The sequence below is a fragment of the Grampus griseus genome (genome assembly GCF_964374135.1).
Source record: "Grampus griseus genome assembly, chromosome: 14".
NCBI lineage: Eukaryota > Metazoa > Chordata > Mammalia > Artiodactyla > Delphinidae > Grampus > Grampus griseus.
In genome coordinates this window covers 879885-906388 of record NC_139008.1, presented here as the reverse complement: position 1 = coordinate 906388, position 26504 = coordinate 879885, and the positions used below count along the sequence as shown (strand labels likewise).

The window sequence follows — 26504 nt, the reverse complement described above, 5'->3', positions numbered from 1 at the left end:
GCCTCCCCACTTCTTTCTCTCACCCCCCCCACTGCCTCTCCTGGTTTCCCTGCTCTGCCTTGAAGGCTCAGGGCACCGCCAGGTCTGCTGTGTTTGGACAAGCGCCTCCGATTATGTTCCAGCTCAGGCCATCAGCCTTGGTCAAATCTGTTACTTGGGGTTCAGTCTACCAGTTAAAGGGTCTACAGACCCCACCCCACCACTCCAAGGTGTCGTGCCCATTCCCACCACCAAGAACCATCCTAGGGGCCCAGTAGGCGGCGCATCCTCCAGGAGCTGGCTTTTTGGATGCAAATCAGTGCTGCCCTGGTCCGGATCCTCCCTTGGGTCCCCAGCAATGTCCTTGCCAGCCTTCCTCCCGGGGAGGGGCCCCCATCATCACCGAGGGGTCTGAACACGTGCTGGAAAGCAGGAGCGGGGGAAATTGAGACCACCCGGCCTGGAAGCTCTGACCCAGACAACGGCAGCCACTCGGGCAGGGCAGCGGCCCACGGCTGACCCGGCTTTCTCGGGCCCTCCACCATGCCGGGTCCTAGGTCCCAGCTCTGCCTGGCTGATCCACTGGTCTCCTCTCTCCTCAGAACCTCATTTTTTGAGTTGCAGAATGGGTAGCGTCAACCCACTTTTAAAGAGTGGCTTTAAGCATTAAGTGAGAAAATGGGTGTGAAAATGCTAGAAGCCCTCCCGACCCTTTCTCCAGCCGCACCCCGCCTCCTGCCCAGTTCCTCCATTCCTCGGATACTCCTGCTGCAGGGCCTCTGCCTGGGACACTCTTCCCTTTCCTCTGTGACAAGCCAATTCCCACTTACCCTTCAGGTCTCAGTTCTCATGTCCCCTCCCCAGGGAAGCCATCTCCGGCCTCTGGACCAAGACAAGGGCCCCTTCTTCACCATCTAATGGCATGGCGTGTCCCTTGGAGCACTGTCACAGGGGCAATTTTGCGTTTATCTGTATATGTGTATCAGTCAGGGTAAGAATGCTAGCTGCTGTAACAAACAGGTCCCAAAGTTCCAGCAACTGGACCCAGCCTGCATTTCTCACTCACCCAGAGGCCAATCTGGATGTCCCCGGTCAGTGATGACCTTCTGCCTGACCCTGCAGTGTCCAAGCTCGTCCACCTGTGGCCCCATCATCTAGTAGGTCCTTTGCCTCCGGCCAGCAGACTGGGGAAGATTTAGAGTGTGAGGTGCATCCGTCACCTCCATTGGCCAGAACTCAGCCACAACAGCCCCACTGACCTGCAAGGGAGGCTGGAAACATCGGACCAGGCATAGGAAATGGCGAGTGCTGAGGTCCTGGGGCGGCCATAGGAGGGGAGATGGGAGAGGTAACAATGGCCCATGCTGAGGACAGTGCTTTCCTTGTGAGGAGGAGGGGCTGGAGAAGTGGCAGGGCAAGTTCTGGCTCCCGTGGTCATCAAAGATTTTGTGTTGAGAATAGACTGCAGGTGGCAAGCCAGAGGCAGAGCCATGGTTAGAAGATTCCTGTAGAAACCCAGGCTCACAGCAGCTGGTGGCTGTGGAGGTGGTGGCAGTGGTCAGCTTCCTGCAGGATGGGATGTGGGCAGTGAGAGGACAGGGGCCAAGGAGCTTGCCCAGGCTTGTGGCCCCAGCAGCTGGCAGGATGCCATGGGCCGGCTGTGGGTGGGGCTGGTTGGAGGTCTGGGAGGACCAGGAGTGGCTGAGTGCAGGAGGCAAGAGGGGTGGAGGCTCTGAGGCCAGCAGGGCAGGGCAGGCCAGGGAGCAGCTGGAGATGTGATAAGGGGCCCAGACGACTTCATTCAGAGCGCTGCAGAGGCCAAGCAAGGAAGGGCTTGTCCAACTGGCTTTCTAGAAAGATCCCTTGGCTGCTGGGGAGGGGTGGACTCTGGTGGTCAGAGGGCGGGAGGGAGCCGAGGGAGACTGGCCAGTGGCCAGGGGCAAGATGTTGGTGGCCGCAGTGGGGAGAAGTGGGCAGGCTGGGGGTGTCCTGGATTGGGGGGCCCTGGAGAGGAGCAGGGCCGGCAGAGGATGTGCTATGTGTGAGGTGCTGATGGGGACATCACCACAAATGCCGCCTCCCAAGTCACTGTCCCCAGAGGTGGCCACGTGGTGGCCAGTGGGGGCAAGCGTGCAGCTTAAACTCCTCAGAATCAGAGCTCTGGCCACCTCGTCCTCTTCACTCTGAGCCCCCCGCCCTGTCTGCCTCTCGTCCAGCCCTGTGACCACCGACCCCCCCACCCTTCTTGACCTTGGCCTTACCCGACCTCACCAGCTTTTCCAGTTCTCCTAAATGCTGCCCTGGGGGTCAGGAAAACCCACTTGGCTCCTGGTTCTGGGACTAGCCACCAGTCCAACTGACCTGGCAGGACATTGCCCTTTGTCCTCTAGCTGGGAAACCCCAGCAGGTCAGGGCAGCATCCAGTGACAGTCCCAGGTCACAGCGGCTCCCTGTCTAGCACCTGCTTGCCCCCTGTGACGGGGAGCTCGCCACCACAGGGTCCAGCTGCAGGAAAGAGCTGGTTCTGGACTGGAAGACTGTCTCCACTCCTGCAAGTGGGCACAGAAGCCATCCTGTCCCCCTGCCAGGCCCACCTTCCCTCCTGCCAGGCCCTGTCTGGACAAGCCCTGCGCCTGCGGCCGGGTGGGCGGGGTCACTTCACTTGTCTGGTGTCAGTGTTTCTGGCTGTCTGTCCCATGCCCACAGACAGGTTTCCCCGAGAATGTGGAGGGGAGCAGCCCAATAACTGGGGTTCCCACAAGAGGTACTCTTCTGTAATGACTTGGGTCACATGCTCAAAGTGGAAAACGGGAACAGATCGGGACACCAAGAACCACGAGGGGCCTCAGGCCCAGGGAGCAGCCCGTGCGCACAGGCCGCAGGCGGGGAGACTCCTGGAGGGAGTTGCCCCAGCCGCAGGGCCACCTCGGGCACCGTGCCCCTTCCCCAGCCTCCGCCGCCTCTTCCGTGAATCCGGGAGATTCACATGCCCGCCGGCAAGAGAGGGCGGATGGGAAAGTCCTTTCAAAGCCCAGAAATGCGACGGGCGTTACTGCTGCGCTCCGGGCGGGGGTGGGGGCCACCGGCCGGCCTGCCCGGCTGCACCTCGGGCAGATCTCAGTTTCCCCGTCTGTAAAGTGGCCTTGACCGCACTGCTCCAGGAGGGTGGGGTGGCGCAGGCTTTGAAAAGAAAGTCAGTCTTGAAGCCTCCCGCGGACCCCTGGGAGGGAGGGAGGCGAGTGGCGGGCGGGGCCTTGGGCGTGGTCTATAGGGGGCGGGGCCTGTTCGAGGCGGGAGCCTTCCCCTGGCCTGGTGGGGCCTGGGCCGGCCCTGGCTCGGGAGCGGGGCCTTTCCGGGGCGGAGCCTGGCCAGGAGGAGTGGGACCTGATGGGGCGGGGCCTTGTGTGGCGGGGGCGTGGCAGGGAGGAGCGGCGCCTGGAGGGCGGGGCCTTGCGGTGGCGGAGGCGCGGCCTTGCCGGGGGCAGGGGCTGGCGGGCTGACTCCCGGCGCGCTCACGCCGGCTCGTAGTCCTCCCGGCGCTCTGAGGCGGGCTCCTCGTCTGCCCCGGGCTCGGGCCGGGCCGCAGCCCCCGGGCGCACTTTCGGAGCGCCGGCGCCGGCCGGGCGGACGCCGCTGCCCTCATGGCGGCCATCACAGCGCTGCAGCAGTGGTGCCGGCAGCAGTGCGAGGGCTACCGGGACGTGAGCATCACCAACATGACCACGTCGTTCCGCGACGGCCTGGCCTTCTGCGCCATCCTGCACCGCCACCGGCCCGACCTCATGTGAGTGCGCCCGCTCCCCGCGCGCCGGCCTCCGGCGGGGAAACTGAGGCCGGGCTGCTCGGACGGGGGGCGGGGCAATGGGCCGCGGTCAGAACTCCCGGCCCGGGCCTGGTGGGACGCTCCGGGGCCGAGCGGAGCCGGACCCTGCAGGCACGCCCGCCCCGTGGCCCCTGCAGGGCCTCAGTTTGCCCGGCCACCAAGTGGAGCTGGGCCGGAGCCAGGACGTCCGGCCGCCCCCGCTGGCTTAGTCAGTCCATGACTCAGGCCAGCGTCCTGGGCTCCGGCCACAGCCAGCCCTCCCCGTCGGTCTCCCTGGGAAAGGGCCAGCATATTCTGGGCCCTCTGAGATCCCCACTGTCCTGGGACCTCCTGCCAGATCAGGGGCTGGGGGGCACGCGGGTCTTACTGTGTGGTACTTACTGGCCGTCCCCCAGCCTGTTCCGGCACCTTTAGGAATGCAGCCCAGGGTCACTGTGGGGGAGGGGCCAATGCAGAGCAGGAAGCTTGAGACACCCACCCCCCAGGTCCTCTTGGCCGGGCCTCCTTACCCTAGGGTGATGGGGCATAAGATGGGAGCCTTGGGAGGTGGGGAGGGGAGGGGGCTAGGTCGTCTCCCCCCGGAGGGTCTAGGGGTCGAGGCTGGGAGCTTGGCTCTGCCTTGTTGCCAGATCTTGTCCCCGCCCTGGACCCGCTCCGTCTGTTATTCACTCAGCAAACGCTCTTTGGCTGTGACTGGGACCCGGCTTGCTGGGACAGCTCTGTGCTGTGAGGCCCTGGCACCCCTGCCTCGTGAGAATTCACAATGAGTAAAGCTGCCAGGGAGGGTGCCTGGGCTGGGCGGATGGACGCTCAGGAAGGGTGTCCTTGGAAGACGCCTCCTGGAAAAAGTATGCTGTTTGTTAAATGTTAAAAGTGTTCCCCTGAGAAGTCCTGGCTGGAACCAGGGGTGGGTGGAGCGTGTTTGCCAGGGAGGGCTTTGGCTGGGAGCAGCCAGAGGCAGCACCTTCTCAATGCTGCCCTTGGGCCTCTTGCTGTACAGACGGGGAAACTGAGGCCCAGAGAGGAGACAGCCTTGTTCAGGACACAGAGCATGTCCGGCAGAGCCAGGGCTGGCACATGGGGCTCCTCCCCTGCACCCAGATGTCCGCTGTACCCCCAGGGACTGTCCCCAAGCACCGCCCTCTACGGGGAAGCTAGTCTTAAGAAAGAGGCCTGCAGGGTTTTCCTCCTCCCGCCTGGGGTGGTGAAATGTGTGTGGGGAGCCCTCTCTGCTCCCTGCCTCGATTTGCCTCAGCTGCCCTCAGAGCCAGATGTCGGGGCAGCACGCGCTTCCCCTCTGGACACCCGAAGCTGAGCTTTGATTGTGGGGGGCCGGGGCGCGGGGTCATGGAGACTGGGAGACGGACTGGCAGCGGAGCCTGGGGCAGGCAGGGTCCCCGGGAGGCTGGCTGGTGGCTGACCCCAGGCAGCCCGCACCGGGTCAGCGGGAGAAGCCTGCCGTGGGCGGGAAGGAGGGCGCCGCCCTCTGCCAGGCCAGCACCTCGGGACGCCGCGCGGGTGTAAGTGGAGACTGGGGGCCTTTCCGAGCCCTGGGAGCTTCCATCTGTCCCCAGCTGTGCTGGGGTTAGAGGCGTGTGTGTGTGTGTGTGTGTGTGTGTGTGTGTGTGTGTGTGCGCGCGCGCGCGCACCTGTCCCAGCACGCACTGCCCGCGGGTGATCACAGGCACGCACATGTGGGTGTGTCCACATGTTGGCACAAGCTGGTGTCTTACAGCAGTTCACATAACCATTATTGAGTGCCTGCTGTATACGCAGCACTGTGTGCTGTACCAGGTGGCCTTGGCCCCTGCCTCAGGGAGTGACGCTTTGGGTACAGACAGCAAACAGATGAAGGAACAGAAGCTCCAGGCAGCTCCCGAGGTGGTGAAGGCTGGGCAGGGAAGACTCGGGAGGAGGCGGCCGCACCCTCGCACACGGCAGTGAGCTATCGCACTCACTGCCGGCTTGGCCATTGGTCACCTGCCCCCACTGGACTTTCGGCTCCAGAGGGTGGGGACGTCTGCCTGCTTTGTTCACTGCTGTGTCCCCGGTGCCTGGATGACGTCTGGCTCGTGACAAGTGCTCGGTAGTTGACAGCACGCAGTCGGAGGTCTGTGGATAAGGGAGGTCTGCTTGGGGCCCAGCAAGTACGGCCGCTGCTGCCAGGTGAGGGCTCTGCAGGTGCCTGGGAGCGGCAGGCAAGGGGAGGAGGAGGCCACGGGGGCGGACATGGAGGCACGTGGCCACAGTCAGGGAAGGCCACCAGAGGCTGGGAGGGACAAGGAACACAGTCTGCCCCTGAGCTTCCGCAGGGAGCTTGGCCCTGCTCACACCTTGATGTCAGACTTCTGGTCTCCAGGCTGGGAGGGACAGAATAAACGTCTGTTATTCTAAGGCGCTCAGTTTGCGGAGAACCAGTCAGGCTCCCATACGTGGCGGGGCCCAGAAGGGGCTCCTCAGATGCTGGCTGATCGAATCCCGTGCGTGTGGGCCCATGTCACGGGCCTGTGTCTATGCCTTAGATACCCCTCCGCCACCTCTGGTCCCGGCGATGCCTCTGGGCAAGTTGGTGGCTGGGGGAGGGGTGGTCACACCGAGAAGCCTGAGCCACCCCACCGGCCCCCAGTGCTGCGCGGGGGGAGGAAACACGCAGGAACCTCGTGGGGTGGCCGTGCTCCCGGGGGGAGCCCCCGAGCTCAGACCCGGCGACACTCACCCCACCCCCCCATCCTGTGAAGACCCTCCGGCAGCAGGAAAGTGGACATCCTGTCTCCCTGTCTCCTAGCTTCGCCACCAGGAAGTCCTTCCCTTTCTCTGCTCCTGTGAGCCTGTTTCCTCCTGGCCCCCAGTGGAGGGGAGCGGCCGTGAAAGGAAGAGCTGGGCGCTGAGCCCGCCGGGTGGGAGCTCCAGCTGCCTGGCTGTCCTCCTAATGGCTCTGTCCACCGGGATCTGCGAGTTCACCTGCGCCCTGCAGTGGTCGCCCCCCCTGCCCCACACCACCGGGGACACGGACAGGTGTGCGGGTCTTAGGCTCACCCAGGGATCCGCCTGGCCCATCCCCACCCCTGGCTGGCCCGCCAGGCCCACCCCAGAGCTGTAGGGGCCCACCCCAGAGCTGTAGGGGCCCACCCCATAGCTGTAGGTTTCTCAGATGGGCCTGGAGGTGCCCACCCGCCCGCAGGGTCTGTTTCCCCAGTGACGCCACATCCGCCTGAGCAGCCCAGCAGCCAGGTGAGAGCAGGAACCGCTCAAAACAAACACAGCCTTCCTGCTCCCGGCAGTAAACCTGTGGGGCTGGAGTGTTCCTTCCCCTCTAGCCAGACCAGGAGGGACTGAAGCTCCAGGAGGCCGGGAGGGTGGGAGGAGGGTGGGCAGGCCAGACGCCAGGGCCAGGGCCGCAGCCCTTCCCAGAGGCAGGGGCTGGGCTTCCTTCTCCAGGGCCGTTGGGGCGGGAGGGGTGCTGGAGCCCGGCCCTCTGTGGGAGCCGCGGAGGGGTCGGGGCTTAGGAAGTGGGTTCTGTGTAAACTCGCTGGGCCTCCCCCACTCCTCAGTCCTGTGGGGGGTGACCTGACCTTTCCCTGCAGCTCTGGGGCCCCCGCCAGGCTGGGCCACAAGTTGGGGGTGGCTCCCTGGCAGCTCTTGGAGACGCACCCGTCGTGGGAGACTCACCCCCGGAGGCCCGCACCCAGAAGCTGCTTTCTGGGCCAGAGCAGAGGGGGCTGGGCCCCAGATACAGGCTGGCCTCCCCCCGACGCTGGCTTCGTGGCCAGCAGGAAGCCGCCTGGGGACAGAGGCCTCTGTTCTTGGCCTGAGGGCCTGTGGCTGCGAAGGGGCTCGGGCCCGGCGCCCCCATGACTCCCCCTTAGGCCACGGCAGGAGCCCCAGGCTGACCCCTCCTGGCTGGGCCCTGGGGTCGGGGTCGGGGTCTGCGCCAGCCTGAGGAAGGCCTACAGCAGGGGGGCCCTTTCCTCCCCGCCTCGCCTCGGGTACCTCCTCCGTCCACTCCTCCCTGGCTCTGTCCTCCCTCTCCCCTGGCCTCTTGCAGGGTGTCTGCCTTGGTGTCTCTGTCCCTGAGCCCCGCCTCCCCCCCCCCCCCGCCCTCGCACTTCTGCCCTGTGGGCTCTCCCGTCTCATCTCTGGGCACTTTGGTACCCATGTCTCCCTCCATCTGTATTTCAGCCTCTCTGTCTGTCTGTCTGTCTCTCCCTCTCCCTCTCTGCTGCCCTTCCCGGTGGGATTAACTCCAGATGTGCTGGGGATGCCCGGAAAAGGGGCTGGGCTTCTGTCATCTCCCCCCGCACCCCACTCCGCCCCCAGTCCCAGCACCCACCCCCATGTAGTTGCATTTAGTTCCAGGAAATAAACAGCGTGAGGTCAGCTCTCCAGGAATTTGGAAGGGGGTACACATTCCCAAGAGCCCCCGAGGCGTTGGGGGCAGGAGGAGGTCAGCAGCCCTGGTCAGCTGTGGCCGGCGGGAAGCAGGCCGGGAGGGGCCGTGCGTGCCTCGGGCTCTGTCAGCCAGGCCCGGCGCCGGCCAGGGCAGGGCGCACAGACCCAGTGAGCTCATTCATTAGGCCGGTGCCGAAAGGGTAAACAGATGGCCCCGACGGCCCCCTACTCAGCAAGCCCTGGACAGACTACCTCCTCAGCAGCGTTCCGAGTGCCAGCCGTGTGCCTGGCCCCAGGCAGGTACCGTGGGGTCGGAGCAGAGCACACCTGATTTTAAATACAGGAGTTCACCTAAAAAAATGATCTACCTGGGGCAGGTGCCCGGGGTCCCCGCCCGCCGGTGCGCAGGTTCTTGGATGAAGGTGCTGACGCAGTTTGATCCCGCGAGGCCTTAAACGCAAGCCGGCCACCTCCCTGAGGTCAGCCCGAGGTGTCAGCCCGCGAGGCCTGCTGATCACGGTCCTGCAAATGGGCATCTGAGACGACAGAAGGAGTCTTCCACCCGTTCCGTCCAGGAGCCCAGGGCGGGTGTCAGCAGGGCTGGTTCCTTCTGGGGCCTCCGCCCTGGGTGTGCAGACGCTGCCTGCTCCCCAGGCCTCTGCCTCGTCCTCTCTCTCTGCACATCTCTGCGTCCAAATTTCCCCTGTGTGTGAGGACACCAGTCATTTTGGATTAGGGCCCCCCAGTGGCCCACTTTAACTTGATCCTGTAAAGTCCCTGTTTCCAAATAAGGTCACGTCCTGAAGTCGTGGGGGTTAGGACTCCATCGGGCCTCTTTTGGGGGACACTTCAGCCCATCCCACCGGGGGGTCGCCTGCTGGCGGAAACCTGGTCCTGTGGACTTCCTGACGGGGACGGGCGGGCCCCTCCTTGGCGCTCAGAAGGGATTTGCCAGGCAGCTCTGACCCCTCGCCCGTCTCCGCTGACCTCAGAGCTCCGGCCTCGGGAGATGGGCAGGGCCACTCTGGGCACAGGGAGCAGCGAGCCAAGGCCCCGGGGCGCGCGGAGGGAGCTCAGGCTGGGAGGGGCGTGGTAGTCCTGGGACCGGCCAGGGCAGCCCGGCCCATCCGTGGCGCCTTGCGGGTCCTGGGAGGCGGCTTGGCTTTGGTGCTGAGGGTTGTGTTCCTTGAACTTGAGTGGAAGGGCAGTTCTGCACCCTCTGGCCATCGTGCCTGTGACCCTGCTCGGGGGGCTGGCACCGCGTCGTGGGTGCCCCAGTTTACACTGAGCCCTGAGGCCCTCACTCTGGGTCTGCAGGCGGAGAGGGCGCTGGGGGCAGCTGGCTGCCCCAGATCGCAAGATCTTGCGGCCCCCGGGGGGACCGAGGCCACCGCGGGGGGCAGAGGGCTTCCTTCTCCTCCTTGTTTGGAGACAAAACAGACCTTGTTATCCTGCCCTCCAGCGCCGGCATCTTGCTGAGGACACGGCCGTTGCGGTCAGTGACCCTGGGCAGGTCTGGAGAAGAGATTGAGCTTTCAAAGGGGTGGTGGGGGAGGGAGGGAGAGGCGCTCCCGAGACCCCAGTCGCTGAGGAGGGAGGGGCCTGCACGGCTGAGAGCCCCCGGGGCGGCGGACGGAGCCCAGCCACTCCACGTGCCCAAGGCCGTCGCTGGGTGTCGGGCTGCCACGCCCACCCGCCCACTCCTCCGGTCATTTGTCCCCCGCAGACGGGTCTGTCCGCCGTCCTGTCCCGGGCACAAAGCACCCTCTGTTCTCCTGGGGTGGTCTCACATCTGGAACACGTTACCTGGGAGGTGGTCCAGGCGGAAACTGGGAGGTTTCCCGAAGAGCTGGGCAGGTTGATGGACAGCAGCTGGAGGCCGATGGGGCCCCTGAGGCGGGAGGTGGGCAAACCGCAGCCCCTGTCCTCCTCCCACCCCCAATGTGTGGCCAGGGGCCAGCCGCTGCCCCAGCCTCAGTTTGCTCATCTGTGTAATAGGCCTCCCGGGGGTGTCGCAGAGTCAGGGAGGTGGGGTCAGTGCACGGTCAGGGCTGGGAGCCGGGCCATCCTAGGCCAGGTGGCCGCAAGGTCTCCCCTTCCCCCTCTGCCTGCCACCTGCCCGGCCTTGAGCCAGCGCCCTCGAGTTCACCACGAGAAGCTGTGGTCACCCTCGTAAGACGGGGCCCCTGAGGCCCCAAGAGAAGAGGGGGCCCGCCCGGGTCAGACAGCACGGCCGGGCTGAGTCGGATGTGGCCCCCCTGCCCCGCCCCCAGCTCTCTCCTGTCTCACGAGGCTTCCGGAACAAGCCAGCTGACCCCAAAGCGGCAAGGCTGCCGCCCAGCACATGAACAGACAGACAGATCTGTATCTAACCAGCCCACCCGAAGGCGTTGGGCCGTGTAGCCGGACGTCCCGCGCCGAGCCGGCCGCCTGCTGGGGTCTGGCTGTGTTTTCCGGTCAGAGCGTCCTCCAGGGTGTGCTGTGCGGGGCGTGTGTGTGGAGTGCCGGGACCGGCCTGGAGCTGGCGCTGGGCTTCTCCTTTCGGAACGCTCGCTGTGCTCCTGGCCTCTCCGGGGAGGCCTACCATTCTGGCCGGGCCGGGGGCCCCTGCACCCCTATGGCCAAGCGTGTGTGGGAGGCACCGGGGGCTCTAATATTCTCAGCCTTGAGGGTCTGCCCCCTCGGGAGGACGGCTGGGCACCTGGTGGGCACGTTCGACCCCCAAACGCCTGGACGCTGGGGCCGAGGCCCTGCTCTGGTCCTGTTTTCCCACCGTGTGGCCTCAGGCAAGTCACGGAGCCTCTCTGTGCCACATCGCCTCATCTGCGAGAGGCGGGCATTGACGGCGCCCGCGGGTGCGAGTTGGTATCTTTAAGGAGCTGAGCACAGCAGCGCCTCATGTAAATAAAGCAAGTAGTGGGAACCAGGAAGTGGAACGAGGGCCCGGCTCGCCCTGACCGGTGGGCAGCGTGGAGCTCCGCCCACAGGAGCCCCTCAACCCCAGGACGTCGGCCTCCCGTGACCCACCAGGCCCGTGAGCTGCCCAGGGGGAAGCAGCCCACCCTGAGCTGGCCACCCAGGGCCTGCTTCCAGCTACACCTAACTGGGCGGCGCAGAGGTGGGGCTCGGCCTCTGCAGGGCGAGGGGTGGAGTCTGCAGCTGGGGGCCTGTGGGGGCCGTTGGGGTCCAGGTCTCGGGAGGTGCTGGACGGCATCCCCGGGCCCAGAGCCAGGCCAGAACCTGAGGCCTGGTGCCCAGCCCTACCCTCCTCTTGGTCGTTGTGTGACCTCGTACCTTCACTGCTCCACCCCTGGCCTCGGTTTCCCCCTTTGGGCAAGATGACCTCTGAGGCCCTTGTGGCCCCTCCCTTCTTGGACCCTGAGCTACTTTGAACACTTGTATTTTAATTTTCCAGAAACTTCGATGCCCTCAGGAAGGAAAACATTTACGAGAACAACAAACTGGTGAGTGCCTTCTCAGCCCGGTTTGCGCCATCCCCAGCCCGTGTCCCAGGGACCCGAGTGGGCACAACCTCCCCCGGGGTAGCCGCGGAGTCACTGCTGCCCACAGATGGGCAGGGGGAGGCCGGGCACTCGCCGCTGGGCTCTACAGCCTGTCCCGAGCTGGGCAACCCCAGCTCCCCAGAATAGCCCCAGATCTCGTAGCCAGGCCTCCTGGTCCCTCTTTCTCTCGGTGGGGAGGGGAGGGGAGGGCCGGACCCTCCTTCCCACCCAAGGCAGAGCAGGCTCAGAGGTGGCTCTGCGGCAGGGCCCCCGGGTGGGTCCTGGGATGGACCCGCTCTCAGGCTGGCTGGGTTCAAGTCCTAGTCGGCCCCTGCTTCCCTGCAAAATGAGCTCCATGACCCCACGGGGCTGATGCCCAGAAACTTGGCCCGTGTTCTCTGCGCTTCCGTTGTGGTCCCTGCTGGGGTGCAGCCGTGAGCAGGATGCCCACCCCCGTCAGGTCTGCGAGTCTGGGGGCAGCACCCGCCGCGCTGACGAGTGGAAGTTCAATTTAACTTAACTGAGATGAAATAAAATGACACATTCAGTTCCGCAGCTGCACTGGCCGCGTTTCAGGCACTCGCGAGCCACGCGTGGATGGCTCAGAGTAGGATGCGTCCACCGTGACAGGGTCGTCGGACCACGCTGAGCACGGCTAGCGTGTGGGCAGGAACGGGAGCCGCAGGGAAGAGGTGGGGTGGGGGCGTGGTGAGGGGCAGGGACGCTGGGTGAAGACAAGGAGAGGGGGCTGCAGGGGTGAAGCCTCGGGCTGGAGGGCACCAAGCTTGTGGGTGAGGCAGGAGCAGAGGGGCGGGTGGCTGGGGTGGAGGCTGGGACAGAGGGTGGATGGGCGGCGGGGAGGCTGGGACAGAGAGAGGAGGCTGGGGTGTGGGGGGACTTGGTTTCTTCTCTGAAGGCTGCTGTGCTATAGGAGCGCTCCGGTTCCACAGGCTCTGTGCAGAGAGCAGGGTGGGGTTAGGGGGCCGGCGCTGGCAGCCGGAGTGGCCAGCTTCTGGGTATATTGCGTTGGCCGAAAAGTTCGTTCAGGTTTTACTATAAGATCCTACAGAAAAGCCCAAATGAACTTTTTGGCCAAGTCGATATTTTGAAGGAGTCAGAGGCAATAGGAGGGCTTTGATTCTAGTGTGGCGGGGTGGTCACTGCTGGGGCCTGCGGGTCTGGGAGCCCAGGGGCCTCGTCTTAGACGCACAAAGATTGAGGTGGGGGTCGTGGTAGTTTAGGGGAGGGCTAGAGTGTGAAGGCAGGAGCCCTGCTGGGCTGGCAGGGCAGGGGAAGGGAGGGAGGGGAGGGACGGGGGGGGGGGAAGGAGGGAGAGGAGGGGAGGGGAGGGAGGGGAGGAGAGAGGAGGGGAGGGAGGGAGAGGAGGGGAGGGAGGGAGAGGAGGGAAGGAGGGAGGGAGGGAAGGGAGGGGATGGGTGGGAGGGAGGGGAGGGAGGGAGGGGAGCGGGGAGGAGCCTCCACAGGCCACTGCAGAGTCGGGGCAGAGGAATCAGCTGTGTCGGGGGCGGGGAAGAAGCAGCAGCAGAGATCTGCATCCTCCCCCGGGGCGGGGAGCCCACCCCCGCCCCCACCCCCACCCCCTGCCCAGTGAGTGTCCCTCGCCAGGCTTTGTCTCCTAGGACACAGGTGTCCCCCTGGGCTGGGGAAGGCTCCTCCCATGGAGAAAGCTGCCCCCTGACCTGTAAGGTCGGTGTCGGCCGGGGCCGTACAGATTTACGGGTGTGGGGGCCATTGAGGGGGTCTCCACGGTGACCTGGGGCCGAAGTCCCAGAGCAAATAGCCCGAGCTGGGCAAGGTCCCCTCAGGACCGGGCCGCGGCCTCAGCTGCTGTTACCGAGGACCCACCGGGACGGGCCCCAGAGCTCCTTCAGTCCTGTGATTGGGCTGTACTCTCCGTGGTACAGACGGGTAAACCGAGGCCAGGGAGGCCATGCGGGCCGAGCAGAACTCGAACCTTGAACCCAGACCTTTCTGGGCTCCAAGTGGCTCTGTTGCCTCGGGCCCCTCCCACCTTCCCTCCGGGCGTGGGGTGGGAGCTGGTGGCCTGGCCGATGTGGGGAGGGGCCTCCCAGCCCACCCGCTGACCACGCCCCCCCAGGCCTTCCGCGTGGCTGAGGAGCAGCTGGGCATCCCGGCCTTGCTGGACGCCGAGGACATGGTGGCCCTGAAGGTGCCCGACCGGCTGAGCATCCTGACCTACGTGTCCCAGTACTACAACTACTTCCACGGGCGCTCCCCCAGTGAGTCCTGCATGGCCCTCCCTCTCGGTCCGCGCCCGGCCCCCCAGCCCGCACCCAGCACTGCCCCGGGTGCCGGGTGCCGCCACCTCCTCCACGTCCTGCTGCAGGTGAAAAGCTGCAAGTGAAAAGCGGGGTCCAGGCCCCAGGCCTCCCATTGCCCCCGCTGGAGCAGGCTCAGCCGTCCGCCTCCCTGTCCGCTGGGCAGACAGCCAGCTCCCCGCCTTTCCCTCTCTGTGCGCACAGCTCTTGCCTCGGGCGGCGTGGCTGACCCGTGTGGGCTCCCAGGCCCTGCCACAGGGGCCCCCACGTGGTGCTGATGGCCAGCTGGCCCTGGCGGGGTGTGGCTGAGAGCAGGCCGGGCAGGGGAGGGGCCGGCCTGGCTTCATGATTCCAGCCACTTTGTGTACCAGCAGCTGAGCGCCAGCCCCCCGCCCCGGCCCAACACGCCTCACCCGGGCTTAGAAATCCCCGGAATCGCTCTGGGCACACGGCCAGCCTGCCTTAGAGCCCTACTTGGTGGAGAAACAAAGTGCCTTTTCCCTGACCTCTGATCAGGGCTCTCGGAGGGGAGGGGAGGGGAGGGGAGGGGACGGGAGGAGGTGGGGCAGGCCAGGCCCCTGCTGGGAATGGATGCTCGCTGGGGCTACCCCTCCCCCCTCCCCGGCCCCCAGAGAGCAGGGGCCGCCCATACCCACCCCCTGCTCCAGGTCCCAGGCTGGGCACTGGCGCCTCCAGGGAACCTGGACCAGGGGTGGCCCCCGAGTCTTTCAGAGCCAGCCTGCGGGGCCGGGGCCCCTGACCCTGTATGTCTCGTGCCAGTTGGGGGCATGGCCGGCGTGAAGAGGCCCCTGTCAGACGCCAGTGAGGAACCGTCTGGAAAGAAGGCCCCGTCCCAACCTGCCAGGCCTTCGCCCACCCCAGCCCAGGGGCAGCCGCTGTCTCCGGTCAGCACAAACCCCACCGTCCAGCGGAAGGCTGTAAGCGCCCTGGCCCGCCCTCCCTCTGGTTCTTGGGTTTTCCACCAGCTTCTACTGAGTGGGGCTCTTGGGCCTGAGTATGTCCCTAACCCACAGTGCCCAGGGTGGGGTGGGGTCCCCTCGGGTCCCAGACACAGCCTCAGCTGCCCCCTGGACTGGCTCCCCAAGTGGTGGTCAGGATATGATCCCCGTTGTACAGACAGGTAAACCGAGGCCAGGGAGGCCCCGAAGGCCAAGTAGGGCCCCGAGCGGGTGTCTTGCCTAGGCCACCCCCCACCCCGTAGGGCCAGGAGAGCATGTGGGCATGTCTTTCACTCCCAGGCCAGCCCTGCAAAATGAGGTACGGTCGCCCCACTTTTCAGAGGTGGAGATGGGACAGGGTGATTACTTGGGGCGGGGCGCTGGGGATTGGGTAGGATTTCTGCACCTTGGGGTGGGAATAGGAGGGGCCAGGATCTGTCTCCTGGCCCCCGGAGACCCCCAAAGTCAGCCCCCAGCCCCCTGCCCTTGGGCCAGGCTGGAGACCCTGCACGCAGAGTCCGGCAGCCTGGGCACGGGCCTCCTCTGGGACCAACGCTCTCCGGTCCGTACGGTGGAATCTGACGGGGTGGCTGTGAGGAGGGAAGGTGCGGCAGGCCTGTCAATGGCTCCCCCCGGCAGGGCCAGGCCGCGGTCGGCTCCGTCAGCAGCACCTGTGGCGTCTGCGGGCAGCACGTGCACCTTGTGCAGCGGCACCTGGCAGATGGGAGGCTGTACCACCGGAGCTGCTTCAGGTGGGCCCGTGTGTGCGTGCGCGCGAGCGTGCACCCGTGTGCGTGCTGATGGGCTGAGCAGCCCTGACGAGGGCCCCGGGGGAGCCTGGGACAAGAGGTGTTCGTTGAGTGAGCGCCACCCGCACGAGGGCACCCGGGATCCGCATGTGCCTGCCCTGGGGAGGCGGGAGTGAACATGCCTGTGGCTGGAGCCCCTCCGGTTTCCCCGCCCACCCCAGGTGTAAGCAGTGCTCCAACACGCTGCACTCGGGGGCCTACAAGGCCACAGCAGAGCCCGGCGTCTTCGTCTGCTCCAGCCACGACCCTGGAACCGCCTCTGCTGGCCCCACGTTGCCGGGCTTGGCCCCCAGGCGGCCTGGAGCCCTGTCCATGGACTCCAAGACCCCTGGCTCCCCGAAGAAGGCCCAGGAGGCGAGCGGGCAGAGAGACGCAGGGCCAAAGGCCAGGCCGCCCGCGTGGGAGCCCGCGGTGGGCAGCCCGGCTGCCAAAGGTTACCCGCTGGCTGCAGCTGACCCTCCAGCCACCGCCTGCTCCCACGTCCACGCGGGGAGCCCAGCCGGGGCCAGGCTCTCGGTGGGCCCCGTGGGTGGCAAGGCCAGCACTCACGTGACCAACAGCTCTCCGACGGGGTGGTCGTCGCCGGCAGGCAGCCCTCGTTCCGCCGTGACCCCGAGTGCCCGGAACTCTCGCCCGGCCACACCACAAGGCCGGGTAGCCCCCCGAGGGGCAGCCCCTCAGACCAAGCTCAGCTCAGGGCCAGCGTCTCCGGTCCCAGCGAGCGCCCCGGCCTGGACCCCATCGTCCTCCAGGACGCAGCAGGCCCGGGAGAGGTTCTTCCAGACGCCTGGAGCCGCCCCCCGCGCTGGCCCGGCTGGCGGGGCCCCAGCTGTGGCGGACGCTCCTTCCAGGGACGGCAGCAAGGAACAGGCACTGACCCTCCTCCGCAAGGCCCTCCACGAGCTGGGGGCAGCTGGCGCTCGGGCGCCCGGCAGGTGGGTGGAGAAGGAGGGGCAGGGGGTGCGAGCCCGGAGGCCAGAGGGGCTGGGGCGGCCGGGGAGGGCTTCTGGGCTCTGGCCCTGCGGGGCTGTGTGACGGCGGGGCTGCCTGTGCCCTGCCACAGTGTCCTCATCTGGGAGATGTGGCGACGTAGACAAGGGAGCGGAGTGCCAGGTGGCCGGCAGGACGGGGACACGGCTGTACACTGTAGAGCCGGCCTGACGTGCTTGGGGGCACGGGTGCAGTGACGCTGCCGCCCGGGGCCTGGCCACACCCAGTCCTACGTGAGGACACATTTCACAGATGAGGAAACTGAGGCTGGGGGTGGGCCGAGCCCCCCAGGTGGGGCTGCCCAGGGCCTCGTGCCTTCTGCACAATGGACACGGAGCTGACGGGGTGACGGGGTGAAGGCGGGTCGCCGTGCTGCTGTCCTGGGGCTGCCGGACACAGCACGGAGCCTGGGTGGCTGGAACAGCGGACCTTATTCCTTCACAGAGCTGGAGGCCCAAAGTCGGAGCTCCAGGTGTGGGCAGGGCCACTCCCTCCACAGGCCCGCGGGGGCTCCCTCTGCCTCTTCCAGCTCCTGGGGGCGCCCGCGGCCCTCGACTCGCGTCTCCTCTGTCTTCACGGCCTCCTCTCTGTGCGTCTGTCCTCTCCTTTTCGTGCTTGTTTCCGGTGTCAGGGCCTCCCTAGTCCAGGGTGACCTCGTCCTAACTTGATTTTACCTGCCAAGAGCCTGCTTCCAGATCAGGTCACACCCTGAGCTTCCGGGGGGTGGGGATCTGGGGGGACACCACTGGCCCTGCTACAGTCGCCCAGCACGTTTCCACACCGGGCTGGCGACAGGGCTGCGCCCGCTGCCTCGTGCTGCCTGTCCTGTGGGGGGCCTCCCGGCGAGGAGCTGCTGATGCTGTGACCCCTGCCGGGCCAGCGGGTGGTGCCAGGGGCTCCCAGGGAGGGCACAGGGCGGGGGACAGCGGGCCCGCCTGCCACCCCAGCGCTGAGGGCTGTCCGAGGCTGTCGAGAGTGAGGGTGTGTAAGGACTCTGCTGGGAGTGCTCCCTGGGGGCGCATCTGGCCCAGCTCCCCCTGGGAGCCCAACCCCTCCTAGGAGCCCAGCCTGGAATGGGGGAGGAGCAGGGGGAGAGAACTTGGTCGCATAAGGGGCCCGGGGCACCCGGAGGAGCTGCCCTGGCTCGTGGAGGTGCCCGGGGGCCCTGTTGACAGCCTTACTTCCTGCACCTGTGCATGTGGGGGGACACAGGGTGGCCGTGTGCACGTGGGGGGACGCAGGGTGGCCGTGTGCGGGCCTCCTGGATGTGGCTCAGGATGGAGCTCGGCCTCCATGCTGAAGGCCCAGCTGCTCCTGGGCAGGCGGGTGGGTGGAGGAGGGAGGCCCCGGGGGGCAGACCCCACGGCAGCGCCCTGGGCGCGGTGGGTCTGGGGGGGTGTTAATGTCAGCCGATACTGGGCTTGAACAGGAGGGTGACGTCTGCCTACAGCCCGTCTCATCCCCCGGGAGGGGAGGGTGGGCACTGGGGAGCAGTTGCCAGGGGAGGCCGAGGGGCTTCTGCCTGGGGGTCGTGGGGGGGCTTCCGGATGCAGCCATGCCCGACACCTGCGCCCTCACCCACAGGCCCTCCCTCGCCACCGGCCCTGCGCCCAACTTCCATCCCAGGTCCGAAGGGCCAGGAGCAAGTCCAGCAGCCACGCGGCCACAGTCGGCGTCTCCGCAGGCCCTTAGCCCCGCCGCGAGGAGCGCGCCGCCGGCCCCCCGGAGCGCAGGCAGCATCTCGCGGGTGTCGGCGCCGCCCCAGGCGGGCAGGAAAGCCTGTGCACCCTCAGGGGCCGTCGGGGCAGGTGCTGGCTCCAGGCTGAAGCCGGAGGCCCCGCGGGCCGAGGGTAAGGGCCCCCACGTCACGGGCGGAGCTGGGGTCACCGCACCCAGGCTGTCGCCGTGCGTCGCGGCCGCTCTGCTCCCCGGCCTGCGGTTTGCTGTCGCACAGTCTGGCTCCCGGGGTCCCGCCTGGGGATGCGTCACCCTGTGTCACCATCACCCGCCCGCCGGACGCCCCGTGGCCCGGCCCCTGCCACGCCGCTGTTCCCTGGTGACGGCGCCCGGTAGGGGTGGGGCCGGTGCCCACGCGTGCTGCCCTCCCGCTTTGCCGCACTCTGTGGAGTCCCCCCTCTCCTGCGGGGTTTGCCGCCGCTGTCCGTGTGCGTCTGTCGTCACTGCCCTGTCCTGGCGACGGTGGCCCTGTGCTCTGAAGGCCCTGAAGCCCCCTGACTGCCCTGGCCTTGGGCCCTGGGCTGTTTCGGACACTTTCTGAGGAACTGCAGAGTTGGTCCTTGCTGGGTGCTGGGGCTGTCTCTTAGGGGCACCCGTGGCATCACCGAGCTGGCAGCACGCAGCACGCAAAGCGCTCTTCCCGCTCTCCGTGGCTGAGCCTCCAGCCTGGAGGCCACTCTCCCCTGGCCCGTCACCGCCCCACGCACAGCTGGTCTGCATCCCTGGGGCTCACCGCCGTACCCTTGCCTGTTTGGCAGCAGGGGACGTTGGGGCCCAGAGAGGGACAGTGAATTGAATCCCCCAGGCACACACAGCACAGGGGGGAGTCCTGTCCCCAGCTCAGCCAGTGGCTCCTTCCCGGGAGCCGGGCTGGCCACAGGGGTACCTGAGGGTGGGATGGCAGCAGGAAGAACGGGTGGGGGAGGTGCAGCCTTTCCCAGCAGACCACCCCCCCCTCACCCCCACCCAGGCCCGAGTGCCAGCCCCCAGGAGGGCCAGGAGGACGGGCCAGCCGGATGGAGGGCCCGCCTGAAGCCCGTGGAGAAGAAAAGCCCCGCTGAGAGGTGAGCGGTGGGTGGTCTGCTGGGCGCTGGACCTATGCCCGTGCCGTGGGTTTGTACACACAGGAGCCTGTGTCCGGGGCAAGCACAGGGCCTGGCACACAGTAGGCGCTTCACACGTGCTTGCAGGTGAGTGACAGCACACACACACACACACACACCAACTGACATCCACAGCAGGGCTGTGTGCACGTCTCGCCGTGCGTGTCAGCTGTAGAAGCAGAAACCAGCTCGTGCCGGCCTGAGTGACCCAGGCCAAGCGCCCTCGTGTAACTGGACTTGCAAGTCAGGGAGGGTCCATCAGGACCCTCGGTATCCTTGCTCTGAACCAGTCTGGAGGCCCTGGGGAATGCGAGCACGGTCGCTGGTGTGCGCCCACCAGGCCTGACCCCGGTGCTGGGCTGGGACCCCCATTCGCTGTGGGGAGGGGACAGCCCCCCCAGAAAGCTCAGGATGGAGAGGGAGAGAAGGCCACTGCAGCCTTCCGTGGATGAGGTCACAGCCGCTGGGGTCACACAGGCGACTGAGCCCACGTTGGTCCGGGTCCGCTGTGCGTGGCGGCTGCCCTGTGTGCCCCGCGGGGGTCCGTCACGCATGCGCGGGGTCCCAGGCGGGGGTGGGGCCGGTGCCCATGTGTGCATCGGCTGTGGGTACCTGAACACATGCTCACCCTGTGATGTAGGTGCATCTGTCAACATGCACCTGTGCTCCAGGAGGTGGGAGAGTCAGGGACATGAGCCCGAGGGGCACCACGAGGCCCCTCCTTCGGGCTGGCATGCGTCCCCCAGGCTTGTCTGCGCCGGGGTGCTGGGCGGCCTGTCCCCCCTCCCCCGACCTCTTGCCTTCCATTCAGGGCTCTGGAGCTGAAGGAGCCTCAGGTCCTGGGAGAGCCGAGGGCGGGTCATGCACCCCAGAAGGTCTCTGGGAGCTCCGAGGGGGGCGTCCGCATCACCCTGACCCCTGTGCGAGTGGACAGGACACCAGGCCCGGCCGGGGCCAGCCTCCTAGGTAATGCCAGACAGAAGCCCCCCAGCCGTCCCCAGCCAGACAGCCCGGGTCTAGGTGGTCCTCTCCTTGGGGGCAGTGGCCCTGCTTGGCCAGGGGAGCTGGTGGTCCTGGCGGGTGTGTGTGTGTAATGCGTGTGTGCATGCCTGTGCACGTGCGTGACTGTGCGTGTCTGTTCTTAGCACTCAGCCGTCCTTGCACAGGTCACCAACCTACCGGGCTCGTTTCCCCGTGTGCTGTTGAGGGTCAGGATTCTGCCCCTTCCCCCGCCCGTGGACGTGACCCCTCCCGTCGGGCAGGATGTGGCTGTGAGGGCTGACCCCCGTGTTGGTGCCCCTCTGGGGGGGCCCAGCTCAGGGAAGCAGTGGGGGGAGGGCGCCGGGCCTGCTGACCTGACATGTGACTCTGTCCCCCACCCGTGGGCAGCTGCATCCCCCTCCCCCTTCCAGTCCCCATCCCACCGCAGGAAGCTGGCGGTCCCTGCCAGCCTAGACATTTCTGGCAGCTGGCTTCAGCCGGAGCCCTCGGGGAAGGAAGCCCCTGCCTGGAGCCGGAAGAAGGAGGAGAAAGCCCCTCCCCAGGGTGAACCAGGTCAGCCCAGCACGCCACCCGGTTCCTGCTTGGAGTGCAGATGAAGGGGGCTCCTCTAGGAGGATGTGCCCGGCGGGGATTTGCAGGATGTATAGGAGCCCACGGAGCCTAGAATGGAGGGAAGACGAGCCTGGGGGCGAGCAGCCTCGCACACCTGGAGGAGGCTGCGCCCCGGGCCCTTTCAGGGTGAGCAGAGGCCTCACCTGCCTCCGGGTGCCCGAGTCCGCAGCCGCTCGGCGACGATGGCGCATTTGCTCCGGGCAGCTGGTGGGAAGGGTGGCCGGGGTGCTGGCAGGGTGTCCGATGCTGTGACCTGGAGGAGGGCAGGGGCCCAGGTGGGCACAGGGACTTCGGGGACGGGGCCTGGGTCTGTCTGTGGGCTCTCGCCCCTTGGACACCAGCCGGGGCTGCCCAGGGGCCTGCCGGGTGCAGCAGGGGAGCCGGGGTGCAGGGGCTGTCTCGGGAGGATGGGGCTGGGTGGGGGGTCGGGCCCCCTTCCAGACCACGCCTGGGTCACGTTGGGCCCGGTGCCTGAAGAGGCCTGTCCTGCCCCTTCTCCAGGGAGGCCCTCGGGCCCGGCCGGCATCCCTGTTCCGCCTGGCAAGTCAGTGCCCTCCCCGGTCAGGGTGAGTAGGCTAGGGTGCAGGTGGGTGAGGGGCTCAGCCCCGGGGGCCCCCCGCCCCCACCCCCTCACCACGCCCTCATCGCCAGCTGCACCCTGACTACGTGCCCCAGGAGGAGATCCAGCGGCAGGTGCAGGACATCGAGAGGCAGCTGGATGCCCTGGAGCTCCGGGGTGTGGAGCTGGAGAAGCGCCTGCGTGCGGCCGAGGAGGGTGAGCCCCGGGCGGACCCCCTCCGCAAACCCCTCTGCCAGCTCCACCCTGGGCCCGGCCCCGCCCCCGCGCAGGCCCGCCCCCCCGTGCCCAGCCAGCCCCTCTCCGCAGACGCCTCGGAGGACGCCCTCATGGTGGACTGGTTCCGGCTCATCCACGAGAAGCAGCTGCTGCTGAGGCTGGAGTCTGAGCTGATGTACAAGTGAGTGGTTCCCCTGAGGCCTCCGGAAAGCGCTCCTCCCCGCATGGGCCTGTCTGGCGCGGGGAGGCCAGTGGCCGGGCCGGGCCGGGCTCACATCCGTGTCACCTCGGCAGGGCCAGGGACCAGCGCCTGGAGGAGCAGCAGCTGGACATCGAGGGGGAGCTGCGCCGGCTGATGGCCAAGCCGGGTGCGTCCCCCGCACCCAGTGTGGAGCCCAGGCCGGCGGAGGTGGGAGGGAGTGTGAGGGGGGCTCAGTCCCAGGAGGCGGGTACGGGTGCGGCTTTCCAAGGCCCTCTCACGGGTGGCTGCCAGGAGGAGGCGATCATGGCACACTCTCTCGAGCCGCGGTGGAGTTTCAGCTCCTCCACTTCCTGGCTGTGTGTCCTTGGCTGAGTCACTCAACCTCTCTGTGCTTGGGTTTCATCCCTGCAAAGGGGGGGCAGTTCTAGCGCCGCCTCCTTCAGCTGTTGTGAGGACTGAGTTAATGTGTGCAGGGGGCGGGTAGCGAGTGCCCAGTCTCTGATACGGCTGTTCGTTTACTCACTCATTCATTCATTCACTCACTTATTCATACATTCACTTATTCATTCAACCGGCGTTGCCAAGAGCCCACCATAGGCCCCAAGTCCCCACCCCCTCCTCCAGTGGAGGAGCCTGACCCTTGGGGAGTGGGGTCACTGTGTCCCTGAGCAGGGTGGGGACAGCAGGGCTCCGGCTGATGCCAGCTGTCCCTGCAGAGGCTCTGAAGTCCCCCCAGGATCGGCAGCGGGAGCAGGACCTGCTGAACCAGTACGTGAACACCGTCAATGACCGCAGTGACATCATCGACCTCCTGGATGAGGACCGGCTCAGGTGAGGGTGGAGCCCAGGGGAGGGCAGGGCCTTGGGGCCCAGGGGAGGGCGGAGCCCGGGGGAGGGCAGGGCCTTGGGGCCCAGGGGAGGGCGGAGCCCGGGGGAGGGCAGGGCCTTGGGGCCCAGGGGAGGGCGGAGCCCGGGGGAGGGCAGGGCCTTGGGGCCCAGGGGAGGGCGGAGCCTGGGGGAGGGCAGGGCCTTGGGGCCCAGGGGAGGGCGGAGTCCGGGGGAGGGCGGAGCCCGGGGGAGGGCAGGGCCTTGGGGCCCAGGGGAGGGCGGAGCCCATCGGGAGGGGGGTTCCCCGCCACGTACACCTTGCAGGTGGGGCCAGAGACCGAGGGCAGGCCCTGCCCGGCAGCCTCTTGTGCACCCAGTCCCCTCCTGTCCCCAGGCCACTGCTGAGGGGCTGGGCCCCGAGGGGGCAGGCACCTGCCCTGGGAGGGGAGAGGGTGGTGCCAGTGTGTGGCTCATGGGCGGGTGAGCGGGCAGGTGCCCCGGTGTTGGGTGGGCTCAGGCCCACCGCGGGCGTGGTCCTCACGGCCCGTTCTCTTTCAGGGAGCAGCAGGAGGACGAGATGCTGCAGAACATGATCCGGAAGATGGGTGACTGGGTGGCGTGGGAGGTCGGGGCTGGGCTGGACCCCGGGGGAGTTGGGCCTCCTGTAGGAGTGGGTGCTGGGACCCACATGGCAGGCTCACCCTAGGGGAGTGAGTTCCCCATTGCTTGAGGGATCCAAGAAGCACGGATGGCCCTGTGGTCAGGGTGAGGGGACTGCTTTGCTCTCCAGCCGTGCCCAGCCCAGTGGACACTCTAAGGGCAGGCGCACGGTGGTTCCCCCGGGGAGGGCAGAGGGTTGGGCTCTGCTGGGGCCCGGGAGGCTCTGTGGGTGGCAGGGAAGGCCGCAGGGCACTGGCCATCAGGTGGGCGAGTGACCCATCTGTGTCTGTCCCCCAGACCTGCAGAGGAGTGGTGGGGAGCAGAGGAAGAAGCCCAGGTTCCGCTTGTCCAGCATCTGGTCCCCGAAGAGCAGAAGCAGGACCCCCGAGTAGCTGCCTGGTGGGGCTCCAGGACCCTCACGCGGGTGGGGTAGGAACGTGGGTGGTGGGACCTGCACCACCCTCTCTGTGGGGTCAGAGCAGCCTCAATAAAGAAACTGACCATGTGGCCTGGGTTCCCTCTCCCATGTGGTCACGTGCTCCTGGGCAGCCCAGGGGTCTTGGCCACGTTCCATTTCTGCACCAGCATGGATGTGCCCCTGGCCTTGAGAAGACGCTGACCCTCTGGGCTTGGCTCGGGCCCTCCGACACGGGCATTTTAGCCGTTCCTGACCTGGCTGCATGGACAGGCTGGACATGAGCCTTCCAGGAACTGGGACAGGGCGGGTCTGTGGAAGCTGCAGTCGGTGCTGGCCCTGCCCCCATGTGGGGATCGCAGTCAAGATCTGTGACTTTGACCTTTAGGACGGAGGCCAGCTGGGCCCTGGGACCGAGTTCCTGGCGTCCAGCAAGGGAATGGGGCCCACCGCCCTTCCCGACTTCTGGTGGGGGCCCACAGCCGTGCAGGGAAGGACTGAGGGAGCAGAGTCTCCTTGCGGCCCAGCCCTGAGTCCTCAGCAGCGCTGCCCCCCACCCTCGGGAGACCTGCAGAGTAATCTCCCCTCCGGGCGCCAGCTTCCTCACATGTGTACGGCGGCTGTCGCTGTGTCTTCCTGTGCTGTCTGCACTGCAGAGCCCTTCGTGGTGGTCCCGTTGGGTCCTGACCCGGGGGGCCTGCTAGGGACAGAGCTGGGAGGTCCTGGCCGAGTGTGTTGGGCCCCAGGAGCTCTCACTACTCCTGCTTCCTTTACTGGGTGTTGGAGGGGCTCAGGTGGGGATTTTTGGAACTTGAGGTCAGGGTGTGATCTGGGGCAAGGAGGGCAGCTGCCTGGTGTGGGGATGGATTCACAGTCATGGCTGTGCTGCTCGGCTGTGTGGCCTTGGGCTAGGGCCCTGCCCTCTCTGAGCCTTTGGTGACCGGTGGGTTGCTTGTTGCCTGTGAGGTTGATGGGGTCACGTGGCTGTGTCTGGACCAGCAGTGATGGTGGAGGAGCTCAGAAACTGCCTGCTGCCCTCCATCACAGTGAGCCTCCCCCAGAGGATGGGGTGATAGAGGGAGATGGGTGGCCCTGAGTGGTCAGGGGGCCTGGACCGTGCAGGGACTTGGCCAGGTGGGGCAGCTTGGGTTCCTTCCTCAGGCGGTTCTGAGCAGAGGCCCTGGTGGGACTTGCGTGTTAGGAGGAGGGCCGTGGAGGGCGGCCTGGACCAGCCTGCCTGACCCTTTAGCTGAGACCCCGGCCCCCCACCACACGCTGTCCTTCCAGGCATGCCCCACCTGGGACCTGCGGCAATGTGGCCTCTTCACCACAAGGGGGAAGCAGAGGGCCACTAAGGAAAGGAGCTCCATTTTACTGATCAGGAAACTGAGGCTCAGAGAGGCAAGGCAACCCCCTTGGAGTCACACAGCAAGTTAGCTGTGGCATGGGACTGGAGCACGAGGCCGCCTGCAGCACTCCCAGGGCTGCGCCCTCCACGTGGTCCTGGGAGCCCGGGTGGGCTGGGGTGTGCGAGGCATCTTAAAGACAGGGCAGGGAGGATTCCACCGACCGTGTATTGTCCAGCCCATTAGGCTGTGGGCAACTGGGGCTGGTCCTGCTGGGGACACGCACGCTGCCCTCCATCACGGCTGCTCCCTGAGACCCCAGAGGCCGCCCCGGGGGTGCTGGGTGGGCTTAGGGTAGCAGAGCCCCTTCTGGGGGTCACATTCTCAGGCCCCAAGCCGCCAGCAGGGTGTCCTTGCTGTCCACCGGGGGCCCAGCGCCTTCACGCCCCGTACAACCCTGTCACGGCAAGACAAGCACGGAGGTGTCCTCAGGGGCAGGGGAGTTCCCAGGTCGTGCAACGTCCATTCAGCCAGGGGGCAGGGCAGGGGGGACCATGGGACCACCCTTGAGGGTACAGGTGGGGCCTGGCTTCACTGCTGCCCCCCAACTTGGAAGAGAATCAGCCAGTGCTCACCCACCCCAGGGACCCCGACAACTGCAAGGGGGTCCACACCCCAGAGGGGTGCCGGGCACAGCAGGGCACAGCACCGAGTGGGGGCCCGGCCGGACGCAAGCCCCTGTCTGCTGAGTGGTTCCTGGGGCTTTGAGAGCCCGCCTGTGCGCACAGGTGGTGCTTAATATGTATCAGGGCCTTTCCCCAGACATGGCCCAGAGGAGCCATGTTCCCATCTGTGGACGGGGTCCGGGCGGGGGTTCAGGGAGGGCCGTTCCCTGGGCAGCGCCCCTCACGCCCACACAAACCCTGCAGCCCCGAGGGCCTGGGGCCTGAACTGAAGGACATTCAGGGCAGAGGCGACCCTCGGACTAAGGCCTGGCCGTGTGGAGGGTCTGGGCTGCTGGGAACTCAGGGTGCTGGGAACCCTGGCTGCC

General features: G+C 66.8%; 1 protein-coding gene across 4 annotated transcripts; it reads left to right on the top strand.

The window, feature by feature from the left end:
• Window positions 1–3620: 3620 nt before the first annotated feature.
• On the top strand, window positions 3621–24188 carry MICALL2 (MICAL like 2; the record flags this gene model as incomplete). Of its 4 annotated transcripts, none has more annotated exons than XM_082669987.1 (17): window positions 3621–3763; window positions 11607–11655; window positions 13814–13955; window positions 14775–14932; window positions 15593–15705; window positions 15924–16697; window positions 18337–18602; window positions 19460–19553; window positions 20404–20558; window positions 20982–21146; window positions 21708–21772; window positions 21882–21981; window positions 22093–22183; window positions 22297–22370; window positions 22921–23035; window positions 23591–23637; window positions 23990–24188. In XM_082669987.1, 17 exons carry the CDS (start codon window positions 3621–3623, stop codon window positions 24082–24084), a joined length of 2646 nt encoding a protein of 881 aa, XP_082526113.1. In that variant the 3' UTR covers window positions 24085–24188. The 4 variants fall into 4 exon arrangements, 2 of the variants coding, with proteins under 2 accessions (XP_082526113.1, XP_082526112.1); XM_082669986.1 differs by having other exon boundaries at window positions 21858–21981; XR_014297676.1 differs by lacking the exons at window positions 23591–23637; window positions 23990–24188 and having other exon boundaries at window positions 21061–21146; window positions 22921–22986.
• Window positions 24189–26504: the final 2316 nt, after the last annotated feature.